Source organism: Tachyglossus aculeatus, chromosome X1 (genome assembly GCF_015852505.1).
Source record: "Tachyglossus aculeatus isolate mTacAcu1 chromosome X1, mTacAcu1.pri, whole genome shotgun sequence".
In the NCBI taxonomy this organism is placed as follows: Eukaryota; Metazoa; Chordata; class Mammalia; order Monotremata; family Tachyglossidae; genus Tachyglossus; species Tachyglossus aculeatus.
Genome location: NC_052101.1, coordinates 310,754 through 324,884, shown reverse-complemented (window position 1 = coordinate 324,884; position 14,131 = coordinate 310,754). Strand labels below are relative to the sequence as shown.

Sequence of the window (14,131 nt, the reverse complement as noted above, 5' to 3'; positions counted from 1 at the left end):
GTTACACTAGGTTCTAGGGTCAGCCTTGGTTAACCTACTCAGTCATGCCCTAGGATGTAACAAGAAATCCGAAGGCTGGAGTTGTACACGAGTTTGGATCCTCAACAGATCATGCGCATCATTGAAAATCCCTGAACCACCTTTTCAGGAGCTTCTCTTCTCTGATAACTAGATGCTCCCAAGCCACGCATAGATGATGACGTTCAGGTCATTAGAAATCACTTCTCAGAAGCATCTGGCAAAACGCTGTGGATTGATAAATTGTCTGAAAAAGACTGAGAGTATTTCCAGCCTGCAACTGATAAATCCTGTGCATAATGGAGCATGTTGTCCAATGTTGTGTGAGTAGCTTAGAGGTAGAAAACACAACATTCTTAACATCTAATGGTTAATCAGTTACAAATAGTGCAATCAATAGAAGCAGATGGAAGTGATACCACCTCTTTGCTGAATGAATCATATGGTGGAGGAAGGGCACCTTGCAGGGTGACTAAACTGCTGCTCTCTGGTGAACTGAAGTGGGGCCGGCACCAACAGGGGAGACGGAAGAGGTGCTCTAAAGGTACAGCTAGGCAACGTCTCCAGCACTGTGGCACAGAAGTAGACAGGAGAAAACAGACAACATATCATCTTGGCCTACAGCAATAAGAGATGGTGTGACCTGTCTTAGAGCAGAGACTTCAGGAAAAGTCTGACCCCATAAGGGAGAAAAAAAAAGTCAGACATAGCGGGTAATAAATGCCATGGGGTAGACAAGGAAAATCATTTCATTCCCTCAATGTGGTCTTCCCAGTCACACATACAGATAATAAGCTCACTCTCGATAACATCTTCAAATCTGAAGGATAGCATATTTAATTTATAAACAGAATGTGTATGTATGTGTGTGTGTGTGTGTACACATATATATACTAATTGCCAAAGCTGTATTTACATAAAACTTTGGCAATTAGTGAATTAAAACCTTAATCAATCATTTTTATTAATAAATATGCAGAGCACTGTACTAAATGCTTGGGAGAGTACAATACAACAGAGTTGGTAGACATGTTCCCTGCCCACAGTGAGCTTACAGTCTAGAGGGGGAGATGGATATTAATATAGGTAAATCAATTACAGATATGTAAGTGCTGTGGGGCTTTGGGGGAGTGAATAAAGAGTTCAAATCCAAGTACAGGGGTGACACAGAAAGGAGTGGGAGAAGTGGAAATGAGGACTTAGTAAGGGAGGACTTCTTGGAGAAGATGTGCTTTTAATAAGGCTTTGAAGGTGGGGAGAGTAATTGTCTTCTGCCCCTGATCCATGATGGTATGGGGGGGTTGGGTCAGAGCTGGGGGTGCCCTGGGTAATTAATTGCCTTCTGCCAGTGAGGTAAAGCCGGAAGGATTGGATTCTGCTCAGGTTAGTCCTTATGGCTGTGCTGAAGACTTCATACTTCACTCTTTCTTCAGAAACGTTCAGGGCATGTCACCCCCCTCCTCAAAAATCTCCAGTGGTTGCCTATCAACCTCCATATCAAACAAAAACTCCTCATTATTGGCTTCATAGCTTTCCTTCACCTTGCCCCTTCCTACCTCACCACCCTTCTCCCCTATATCCCAGCTCGCACACTCTGCTCCTCGAGCACCAACCTTCTCACTGTGCTTTGTTCTCGTCTGTCCTGCTGTCGACCCCTGGCCCACGTCCTACCTCTGGCCTGGAATGCCCTCCCTTCTTAAATCCATCAAACAACCACTCTTCCCTCATTCAAAGCCCTACTGAAGGTGCACCTTCTCCAAGACGACTTCTCAGACTAAACCCGCTTTTTCTCAGCTCCCCCCCCTTCGCTGTCCCCCTGCCCATCCCACAGCACTTACGTATATATGTATATATCTATAATCCTATTTATTTGTATCAATGCCTGTTTACTTTTATTGATGTCTGTTCCTCCCCCCCCCCCCACCCCTCCTTAGACTGTAAGCCCACTGTGGGCAGGGATTTGTCTCTATTGTTATATTGTGCTTTCCAAATGCTTAGTACAGTACTCTTAGAGAAGCAGCGTGGCTCAGTGGAAAGAGCCCGGGCTTTGGAGTCAGAGGTCATGGGTTCAAATGCCGGCTCCGCCAATTGTCAGCTGTGTGACCTTGGGCAAGTCACTTCACTTCTCTAGGCCTCAGTTCCCTCATCTGTAAATTGGGGATTAAGACTGTGAGCCCCACATGGGACAACCTGATCACCTTGTATCCCCCCCAGCGCTTAGAACAGTGCTTTGCACATAGTAAGCGCTTAATAAATGCAATCATTATTATTATTACTCTGACCACAGTAAGTGCTCAATGAATATGATTGAATGAATGGATGAATGAAGAATGCCACCCAGGGACCTGGACATTCACTAGAAAATGGTGGATTCTGTGAGGAACTTCTAACTCATCAAGCTTCAAGCATTATCGAAGGCCGTAGTCATTCAAGACTTGCCGAAGACAGATGACTGTGCCATAGTCACACGAACCTAAGAAGACATGGAGATGATTTTTGACCCACCTTTGGAGTCATCCTGGTGCTATGGATGGAGAACTCTGGGAGAAAAATCAAAGAAATGTATTAGCCTCCATCACAAAATCCCTATGCAGAGCTAAAGTTCTTCATTGGCAACACAGAGCCAAGTGCTGTCACAGAATTCTGTGACCTCAGTACATACTGTCTGTCCACTGATGCCAAGCAGGTCAGGAAGTAAAAGACCTGATTGAGAAGGCCAGACTATCCTTTGGGAGATGGCCACAGAGAAAACAAAAGGCCAAGTGGTGCCCAATCTTTTACGTGATAGGCGGGCATGAACCCAGCGCAAATGACCCAGGTGCAACTTTGAGCAGTCCTCTAGCTTGCAAGCTCCTTGTGGGCAGGGGATATGTCTTCTAACTCTGTTATAGTGTACTCTCCCAAGTGCTTAGTACAATGTGAACTGTAAGCACTCAAATGCAATTGATTGATCTCACCAGCCTTATGTACAGGTCACACTCAACATCAAGTGGCAAGACAGTATAGCAAACAATGAAGTCCTGAAAGAATGTCAGTCCACAAAACAGGAGCCCAGTTATTCTGGGTGTGCTCTTAATATTATAATATATTATATTGCATTATATTATAATCAGACAATTACTCTCCCGGTGCTTCAAAGCCTTAATGAAGGCACATCTTCTCCAAGAGGCCTTCTCCGACTAAGCCCCCCTTTCCTCTTCTCCCACTCCCTTCTGCATCACCCTGACTGGCTCCCTTTACTCATCCCCCTCCCTCCCACAGCCACACAGCACTTATGTAATTTATGTTAATGTCTCCCCCCCCCCCACACGCCTCACTAGACTGTAAGCTTGTTGTGGACAGGGAACATGTCTGTATATAGTATTGTACGCTCCAAAGCGCTCTGTACAGTGTTCTGCGCAGCGCTCAAATACGATCAAATAAATGAATGAATGAATAAGTAGGCGATCAAAATTGCTGCTGTATAGTGAGCTGAAATGAAAGGGGCAGAATAAGTGTAGTTTAGACCATGCAGCATCACAGCCGAAAACTGGGAGACAGCTGCTGCAGAAAGACATCAAAAAAGTGCAATCAAGAAAGGAATGGCAGGCACTTTCCTAGCGCTGCAGAATAAACAGCAAACTCTTCAGCACAACAAAGGACCATGTTTTCTGTTGGTTATGGGGTCAGTACTGCCATGTACACATCAACGTTTTTAGCTACACTCCCACCCCCAGGTAAACATCCCCACCAGCGGCATTCCCATTAAATACAAAGAATGTTTCTGTATGTTTTTTCAGATGTCAAGTAGACAGTTAAAGCTTCCTTTCAAATGCATTCCTCAATCTATATTACAATGCATGTGGATTCAGCTCCACTTCCCTAGTGCCAGAGTCCATGTGTAGGTGACTAGTCAGGAATTTTAAACATAATAAAACAAAATATCCATGGACATTTAGGAGGCAACAGCAAAAAAACCCAGACCAGCCTGGCATTCAGCAATTAGAAATGAAATGACTCTCTTACAACAGATGCTTCTGAGAAGATTGCAGCATTAAAGAGGGGAAAGATGAAAATGCTGCCACCCAACAATGCTGGGGGAGCAGATTCCCCACTGAATCCAGGAGACAGTCTACATGTTTTGTTTTGTTGTCTGTCTCCCCCTTCTAGACTGTGAGCCCGTTATTGGGTAAGGACCATCTCTATTTGTTGCCGGACTTGTCCTTTCAAGCACTTAGTACAGGGCTGTGCACACAGTAAGCACTCAATAAATATGATTGAATGAATGAATGAATGAATGAACGAAGGGGCAGGGATTGTTGATCATGCTTCAGTTTTATCAACCCCCAACCAATCACAGACCACCACCAGTAGTCCTGGGGCCCCAAATTATCAGCAGACCCTAATAGCAATAAATTGCTGGCTGCAGCCCATAGCCTTGAAACCCAGCACATACACTTGCTGAAGACTTCTTGCTGAAGACTTCTTCAGCCACAGAATGTATGCTGGATGACCCAAAGCTGATAATGAAAGAGCTTGGTGTATAACGAGAGACTAATGAAGACAGCAACAAACAGCGGCACATCATACAATTGAATGAATGAATGAATAAATGCTTACTATATGCTAAATGGTAGGGCAGGTACCAGGTAATCAGGAAGGATACTGTCTCTGTCCTACATGGGGATCATTATCCAAGAGGGAGGGAGAGCAGGTGTTTTATAGTCCCATTTTACTGATGAGCAACTGAGGCCTTTGGAGGTCAAGTAACTTGTCCAAGCTCACCCAGCTGGCCAGTGGCAGAGCAGAGCCGAAGCAGCATAGCTCAGTGGAAAGAGCCCAGGCTTTGGAGTCAGAGCTCGTGGGTTCAAATCCCAGCTCTGCCACTTGTCTGCTGTGTGACTTTGGGCAAGTCACTTAACTTCTCTGGGCCTCAGTTCCCTCATCTGTAAAATGGGGATGAAGACTGTGAGCCCCACGTGGGACAACCTCATTACCTTGTATCTACCCCAGCGCTTAGAACAGTGCTTGGCACATAGTAAGCACTTAACAAATACCAACATTATTATTATTATTCTGGATCTCCTGACACCCAATCTGCTGCCCTTTTCACTAGGTCATATAGTCTTCCAACAGCCATTCAATGCTGTAGAGTTCAAACTTGTGAAAATTCTTCTGTTAGTCTTCTGGGTCGTGTTGCAGGATTTGAGAAGCCTTACCATCCAATGAATTAAAGGGACTACTTGTTTTCTTACCCACCAGTGCTGGTCTTGTAAAAGACTCTCCAAGTTATCCATATTGTCTCTGTGGCTTTGGGGAATTTTTGTGACCTTCCTTGATTGTGATTTCTCCAAGAGTTTTCCTCCACTATCCCAATCTCCAAATCACCCTGCCTTATAATTAGAAAAGAAAAGATGGAAAACATTTCGCAGCTGCAGTTGTATTCCCTGGAAGTTGGGGTTTGAGTATGTGAATTTCAGGGTAACTCCTGGCAGACTATGTATTTACTAATGCATCTCAGTTGAAATTGAAGATCAGTTTTTTCCTGTAATTTAATTTTAGGCTCTGGATGTGGATCGGACTGTTCTTTACAAAATGAAGAAATCCGTGAAAGCAATAAACATATCTGGTTTGGGTGAGTTCATTATTTTTCTTATTGATTGTATTTTGGAAAGTATTTTACTTGAAGCCTTTTGCTTTAAACCATTGATGAGTAATGTGACTGTAAGTTCCTTGTGGTCCAGGAACTTGTCTGCCAACTCTGTTGTAGTGTACTCTCCCAAGCGCTTAGTACAGTGCTCTGTAAATATAAATACTCAATAAATGACACTGATGTAAACAAATTCTATTTCAGAGCAGGTATCAAATGTGGAGACAAGGTTAGGTGGCCCATTTTTTATAGATATTTACTGCATTTCAGTTGTCTCTATCCTCTTAGCTTAGCTTCTAGTACTGTGTGGCTGCTATGGTTTGTGAAATATTCCAATAAATAGAATATTGCTAGGGTTGTTTTTCTCATTGCTTTTAGATATTCAGTTTCGATCCCGATATTTATGTGAAAATAAAATTTCACACAGTACATAGTTTTGACCTGATCTCAAATTGGCTCATAGATCAGGTTTTGCTTTTACATGGGAGTTGCATTCTTGTGTCAAGGAAAATTCATGTTGTAGCAGTCAAAAACTCATGTTGTAGCAGTCTCAGCCATCATTTGCATGCACAGCCATTTCTTCCAATCCCATGTGCTGTAGCCGAACAGGCTCGTACTGTCAGATGTGCGCCTCCAAATTCCTTAATGGCATTCTAACCGAATGCATACTGAGAGCATGAGTGATGGTAGCGTAATAGCAATTGTTGAATTTGTTAAGTGCTTACTATGTGCCAAGCACTGTACTAAGCACTGGTGTCAATACCATATAAGCAGATTGTACACGACCCCTGGTGCACGTGGGGCTCAAGATCTAAGAGAGTGACACCATTATTTTCAAGTGATTCACTTGGGTCCTAAGTTTTCCAAAGTTGAAATTGTTAGATTTTTTTTCCAAATATGTAGCAGAAAAAAGTCAGCTGCCATAAATGAATCTTTATTTAAAAAGTTATGAGATTCCACCTGGTAAAATGGACATGCAAATTGAAAAACATAACTTGAGTGAAAGCAGTAGAGCCACTCAGCATCTTTCCTGCCACTGTCTCCTCCCCTCCCTCCACCGCTCCCGCCTTCCCCCAGCTCTTCCACTGAGTGCCAGGGAATGGAAAGTGGGTTATGCAGGTTACCAGACCATCCTCCCAGCTGCCTCTAGAGAATTTCAGTCAATGCCCTTTCTTGTCTGGCAGAGGAAGCCCAGAAACTTGAGTGGAAATGCTTGCTAGGCTTCCTGCTTGCAGCTTTCTTTCCCCTGCAGTTTTCCTGAGCTTCTTCCTGGCTTCTGGAGAAGATTCTTCCTGAAGAAACTCCTAATGGGCAAAAGCAAGCAATCTAGGAGAATTTCCACCTTGCCAGTCAATAAATCAATTGTTGTATTTATTGATCACTTACTCTGGGCTGAGCACTGTACTGAGCACTTGGGAGAGTTCAGTAGAATTAGTAGTAGTAATAATAATAACTATAGTATTTATTAATTACTATGTGCCAAGCACTGTACTAAGTACTAGGGTCGATGGAAGTTAATCAGGTGAGACACAGGCCAACCTGGAGCTAAAGTCTAAGGTGGAGGGAGAACTCTTATTCAGTTTCCATTTTACAGGTAAGGAAACTGAGGCACAGAGAAGTTAAGTGACTTGCCCAAAGTCCCACAGCAGGCAAGTGGTGATTTTGCCCTCAACAAGCTTTCAATCTAGCTGGGGAGAAAAATACCAAAATAAATTTCAGGGGAGGGGAAGTGACAGAGTTTAAAGATGTGTACATAAGGGCTACTGGGAGAAGTACCCAGGTGTTTAGGTGGTGCGAATCCTAATGTGTAGGTGACACAGTTGTGCCGAAGGCGCAGTGCAGGGGAAATAGGGGAGGGAGATGTGAGAGGAATCCAGGAAGACGTCTCGAAGGACTTGCAATTATAGAGGACTTTGAAGACAGGGGAAGCAGTGTCTGTTGGATAGGAAGGGAGAGAGAGTTGTAGGTGGCATGCTCAAGAGGTGGACCATTTCCCAGGTGTCCCAAATAGTATGAGGAAATCCCGATGCTGGCAAAGAAGTTTCCAGGTTGGCAGAAGGTATTTGAGTGCTTCCATTATGGCATTTAAGACTGCCAATTAGAGTCATCTGGATTGGGAAGAGTGGGGAGAGAATTTGATGTTCAAGTAGATGAAGCTGCAACTTGGTTCTTGTTAAAATTAAAAATGCAATTTTTTTTTCCTTTGCTAAAATATGCTACGTGACTGCTGGCCACTGGGGAACCAGATGTGCATCTCCCCAGGCTATTCTAGGCAGCTAAATTTATAAATAAACAACCTTCTACTGGAGAGTCTACAAACATCCAAATGTTGGGAACTTTGCCATTTATCTTTAGTTCTGTGCTCGACACACAGTACGTGCTCAATAAATGCCATTGGCTGAGTAATTATCCATTGAATTCAGAATCATCCAGTAATCAATCAGTCTGTGCTACATCCGAGCACTCGCTGTGGCAGAGCTCAGTTCTAACGACTTGGGAAGTGCTTCAAGAAACTGCAGGTTAAAAACAAATCTACCTCTCCCTAAATTATCTGAGTAGTTACTATAGTTCCCAGTTCACCAAGTAATTGTGCCCCTTTGGCCATGGGATTGTTTTTTCTATATATGGTTAGTTTTTATGTGATATAAAAATATTCTGGTTGTGGCTGGCTTTTGAAATGGAAAAATTACTCATCTCTCTCCCCTGGAATCCACTCCTCGCCCTAACTTTCCCATCGCAGTTGGTTACACCACCATCCTTTGGGTTCCAGAGCCCCAAAGTCTGAGAGTCACCCTCCGCTCTCACATTGTCCACATACTGCCAAAACCTGCCAGTTCCTCCTTCACAACATCTCCTGTATCGAGCTCCCCAACTCGACCCAAAAGGCTGTTCCTCCTTCACAGCATCTCCTGTATCGAGCTCCCCAACTCGACCCAAAAAGCTAGCACCGTGGTACCGTGTCAAAGTCCTCTTGAATTCCTACCTCCTCCAATTCTCAGCACCTGAATTTGTAGAAAATCTGGTAGCCATCCCCAGCATTTATGTACTTACTTGTTCCCCTCTTCAGCACATTTGTCAATATGTTTATCCAGTTGTATTTTCAGTTGTTTAGCTCCATTACTCGTAAATATTTTTATGTCTGTCTCCCCCTTTAGTGTGGAAGCTCTTTTTGTCCAGGGAACATGTAACTTCTTTGTTTTTACTTCAAATGTTTAGTCCAGGGCATTGCACCCTGTGGATGCTCAGTAAAATGCTCTACTACTCTAGTACTATTGTGGATTGATCTGTGCACCCACCTGAAGCCCACTTTATTTCCTTTGATAGTCCTATCAGTTCTTTACCCATGAGGTATCAAGCACTGTACTAAAGACTTGTATACCAAGTGTGTGTATTCATTCATTGTCAGTCAGTTGTATTTATTGAGCACTTACTGTGTGCAGAGCACCGTACTGCTTTTCATTAATGGATCCATGGTCCGTTCACAAAAAGCAACCTAAGAAACATGGTGGTCTATTCCACTGTGTCCTCACTGATTGTACTCTGTATTAATGATGTTGATCAAATTTTCTTTGCAGCTCATGTGGAAAATGAAGAGCAGTACACTCAAGCCCTGGAGAAGTTTGGTGGCAACTGTGTGTGCAGGGACGATCCCGACTTGGGCAGCGCATTCCTGAAATTTTCTGTGTTCACAAAGGAGTTAACGGCACTTTTCAAAAATCTGGTGAGTGTAGGGATGTATAGTAGAAGCTTTCAGGAAAAATGCAATATTGCAAATAGGACCATTTAGAAAGGAAGGTAACTACATAAAGCATAAAATTGGGGATACAGCGTGGCTCAGTGGAAAGAGCATGGGCTTTGGAGTCAGAGGTCAACGGTTCAAATCCCGGCTCTGCCACCTGTCAGCTATGTGACTTCGGGCAAGTCATTTAACTTCTTTGTGCCTCAGTTACCTCATCTGTAAAATGGGGATTAAGACTGTGAGCCCCACGTGGGACAACCTAATCACCTTGTAAACTCCCTAGTGCTTAGAACAGTGCTTTGCACATAATAAGCGCTTAATAAATGCCATAATCATCATAAAGAGTCTTTTTAAGGCTAAAATGAATGCATTAAAGATGAAAATGGATGGGCATTCACTAGCTCAGGATGTGAAATAGCTTCTTGAGGGGAGAGTGGGGGCTCCAAATTTAATTTATTATAAAGTCAAATTCAACCAAACTTGGTGAGTGTAAGATAACGTGGCTGTCCTCATAGGTCTCATTGGTAAATCTCAGAAGGTCCCTTACTGTCTCTGGACAACAGGCTGCCTGCTGTTTATTCATCTTCCTCCCCCACCCAAATGGAAAACTAGAGCCTACCATTGCCCACCCACTTTCCCGGCCTGCACGCCGCTGCTTCTCAGTCTTAGATTATCAGTCAGTCAGTTGTATTTAGTGAGTCTTGTACTAAGCACTTAGGAAAGTACGATATAAGAGTAATTGTTATATTGTCCAAAGGAAAGCCAATAAATAGGATTTAAACATTCTCTTCACAGTGCAGGAACTGCCATTTTCAGCAGGTGTGACAGACAAGCTTTTAGGTAGAGGTTAGTAAGAGAAAAATAGACCTTATTTTAAAGCACATAAAGGAGGAATATGTCTTAATTGTAAGTCTCTAAGGAACTCAGCAGCGTGGCCTATTGGAAAGAATGTGGGCCTGGGAATCAGAGTACATGGATTTTAGTCCTGGCTCTACCACTTGTCTGCTAGGTGCTTGTTACCCCATTTGTAAAATGGGAATTAAGTCTGTGCACTCCATGTGGGACGTGGACTGTGTCCAACCTGCTTATCTTGTATCTACCCCAGTGCTTAGTACAATGCATGGCACATAGTAAGTGCTTAGAAGTACCATTAAAAAAAATCAGGCCTTGTGGGTTCTTTTTTCATGGCCTTAACTGGGCCCTTGAGTTCCAGCATCTTTCCTGCTTGAGTTTCAATGTCATGTCCCTGCATCCGTTCCTCTCTGCACTAAGCAGGAGCTCCTGACTATCGGCTTTTAAGGCACTCAAGCAATTCTTTTCCTTCCATTTATCTTCACCCCTCTCCCACAGCAATCCAGCCCGCACACTTCATTCCTCTTAAATTCACCAATTCGTTGTGCCTTATTCTCATCTCTCCTGCTGCCAACCTCTTGGAAACACTCCCTCCCCCTATAAATTCGACAGACCTCAGTTTCTCCCCATTTTCAAAGAGTTTCTGAAACGGCACCTCCAGACTTGGGCTGGTTAATTTCAAATTCTCCTTCTTGGAAATGGGGCAATTTTTAGAAGAGGATCACCGATATGTAAATCTTTCTTTGACTCTAGAACTTCCCCACCTTCTGGATTTCATTTTGCAAAAAAGCAAGCAGAGAGTGGTCATATCACACTTCCAGGGTTTGGAGAAGGAATCCCTTTCCTCATTTTCCTGGGCCCTACTGGCTACCATACCCACATGGTGACTCCCTGACAGTCTGAGTACCCTATGCCCTCCCTTTGGCTTTGGCAGAGAGGTGTTGGACATTCCTCCCATTTTTATTCTTAATCTGCCAGTTGAAGGATTTATCCCTATGCCAATCTGAGTTTATTGTGAGTTGGAGTCCCACTCAATGGACAGTCTCCACAATCCCATCTCTAAGGGCCTTGAGGACCGGGTTCAGTGTTTCATGCTCTGAACCCCTTGCCAGGGCAGCAGATTGCCAGGTCCACATATTTGAGGGCCAGCAAAGGATGTTGGATTCCAGGAGATACCATCTGTATCTCTTACCATCATAATCCAGTAGGCCATACGCATCACGGTCGACATCTTGGCTGAAATGTATGGCTACCAAATTGGAGAAGTCAGGTGCCTCGCCTACCTTTCTACCTCCAATCTCTTATGGCTGCAGTCTGTACTTCACTCTGCTGCCCAGATCATTTTTCTGAAACATCACTTTGCACACATCATCTCACACCTCAAAAACCTCTAATGTCTGTCCATTCTTCTCCACATGAACCAGAAACTCCTGACCATTGATGCTAGGGCACTCAAACTCTAGCTCCTCTCCCACTCCACTCCACTTCTCAAGCCAACCTCCTCTCTGTGCCTCATTCTCATCTCTCTCACTCCCCTTGAGCCTGAAACTCCTTCCCCCTTCCCATCTGGTAGACATCTGCTCTCCCTATCTCTTCAAAGTTCTCCTGAAATCACTACTATAGGCTTTCCCTGGTTAGTCTCACGTCTCCCCAGCATATTTCCCCCTTACTGCTACTTCAGCACTACTCTATCACCTAAGCACTTGTGTTCTCATTGCCCCTGCCCAGCCCTTGACAATTATGTACATATGTTTTCCAGTTATTGGCTCATCTCCCTCCTACCATTACTCTCCAAACTCCTTGAGCGAGTTGTTTACACCCACCGACTCCACTTCCTCTCCCCCAGTTTGCTTCTTGACCCTCTTCAGTCTAGCTTCCACTCCTTCACTCCAAAGAAACCTTCCTCGCTAGTGACCAATGACCTTCTTGTCAAATATGACACCCTCTATTCCATCCTTATCCTCCTTGACCTCTTAGCTACCTTCTATAGACCACACCCTTCTCCTTGAAACATTATCTAGCTTTGGCTTCACTGACATGGTTCTCTCCTGGTCCTCCTCCTATTTCTCTGGCTGCTCATTCTCAGTCTCTTTCACAGGCTCCTCCTCTGCCTCCCAACTCATGTTGGAGTCCCTCAAGACTCAGTTCTAGGTCCCCTTCTGTTCTGCATTTACAACCCCTTCTTTGGAGATCTCATTCTCTTCCTTGGCTTCAACTATCATCTCTGTGTGGATAATTCCCAAGTCTACCTCTCTTCTTCTCTGTAGTCTCTTATTTCCTTTTACATTCAGGACATTTTTACTTGGATGTCCTGCTGACACCTCACACTAAACATGTCCAAACAGAACTCCTCATCTCCCGACCCAAACTCTGTCCTCTTCCTGTATTTCCCATCAATGTAGACAACACCACTATCCCCCCACCTGATAAACTCTTAATCCTTGATTCCTCTCTCTCATTCAATGCACATATTCAGCCGTCACCAAAGCCTGTCAGTTCTACCTTCACAACATCGACTGAAATCCACCCGTTCCTCTCTATCAAGACTGCTACTATGCCGACCCAGGCACTTACCATATCCTGCCTTGATTACTGATTGCATCAGCTTCTGTACTGACCTCCCTGCCTCCTGTCTCTCCCCACTCTATCTGTTTCATACTTTAATTTGCTGCCTGGACCATTTTTCTAAAAAAAATTCCATCCACCTGTCCCCACCTCTAGAACCTCCAGTGGTTGCCCATCCACTTGCATCAAACAGAAACTCCTTACCATTGGCTTTAAAGCACTCAATCAACTCATCCTTCCTAACTTACCTCCCTGATGTCCTACTATAGTTCAGTCCATACGCTTCTCTCCTCCAAAACTAGTTTACTCACTGTACCTCAATCTTGTTTGTCTCCCTCCCAATCCTTTGGCTTTTATCTGAAACTCTCTCCACCTCCATGTATGCTAGAACATCACTCTCTCCACCTTCAAAGCCTTATTAAAGGTACTTCTCTAGGAGGCCTTCCCGGATTCAGCCCTCTTTTATCTTACTCTTTCTCCCTTCTGCATCACCTGTACACCTGGATTTGTACCCTTTTAGCTCTTGATAGGCATCCCACCCTCAGCTCCACAGCACTTATGTACGTATCCGTAATATATTTATTTGTATTAGTGTCTGTTTACCCCTCTAGTCTGTAAGCTCCTTATTGGCAGGGAACAAGTCAATCAATTCTGTTCAGTCAGTCAGTCAATCAATCACTGGTATCTGCTGAACACCTGCTGTGTGCAGAGCTCTGTTCTAAATGCTTAGGAGAGTACAGTAAAGAAAATTAGCAGGCACGTTCCATGCCCGTAATGTTGTATTGTACTTTCCCAAGCACTTAGTACAGCACCCTGCACACAATAAGCGCTAAATAAATGTCTTTAATTGATATGTCCTAGTTGGATCAGGGATGGTATCTGACCAGGTTAGATCTTTTATTAACTCCAGTGCTTCTAGAGTACTTGGCATATAGTAAGTGCTTGACAAATTTCACTATTATTATTTTATATATTATTATAGCATTATTGCTATAACATTATTTTTATTATGTTCAAACCCCATTGCTTCCCTTCCCCCTAATTCATTTTAAGCCAGAAGATGTACTCCAGTTGGATCAGACACAGTTGCTGTTCCTCATGAGTCTCATAGTCAAAGAGGGTCAGAGATAATTCCATTTTTTTCCAGGTGAGGGAATCGAGCGACAGAGAAACTAAATGACTTACCCGAGTTGACATAACAGGCAGATGGTGGAGCTAGGGTTAGAACCCAGGTCTCCTGACTCCCAGACTTGTGCTTCTTCCTCTAGGCCATGCTAACTCATCCCCAGGCTCAGAAAGAAGCCACTCTTCTCCCAATGGAAGTTAGC

At 43.8% G+C, this 14,131-nt stretch overlaps 1 protein-coding gene across 7 annotated transcripts in view; it reads left to right on the top strand.

Annotated features, from left to right (window-relative positions):
- ASAP2 (ArfGAP with SH3 domain, ankyrin repeat and PH domain 2) overlaps positions 1 to 14,131 on the top strand; it is a 176,167-nt gene that overhangs the window by 56,449 nt on the left and 105,587 nt on the right. For all 7 annotated transcript variants that reach the window (XM_038772085.1, XM_038772083.1, XM_038772082.1 and 4 more), the window contains exons 2-3: positions 5,560 to 5,632; positions 9,223 to 9,368. In XM_038772085.1, coding sequence (XP_038628013.1) covers positions 5,560 to 5,632; positions 9,223 to 9,368 — 219 coding nt within the window. The remainder of the gene's footprint in view (positions 1 to 5,559; positions 5,633 to 9,222; positions 9,369 to 14,131) is intronic.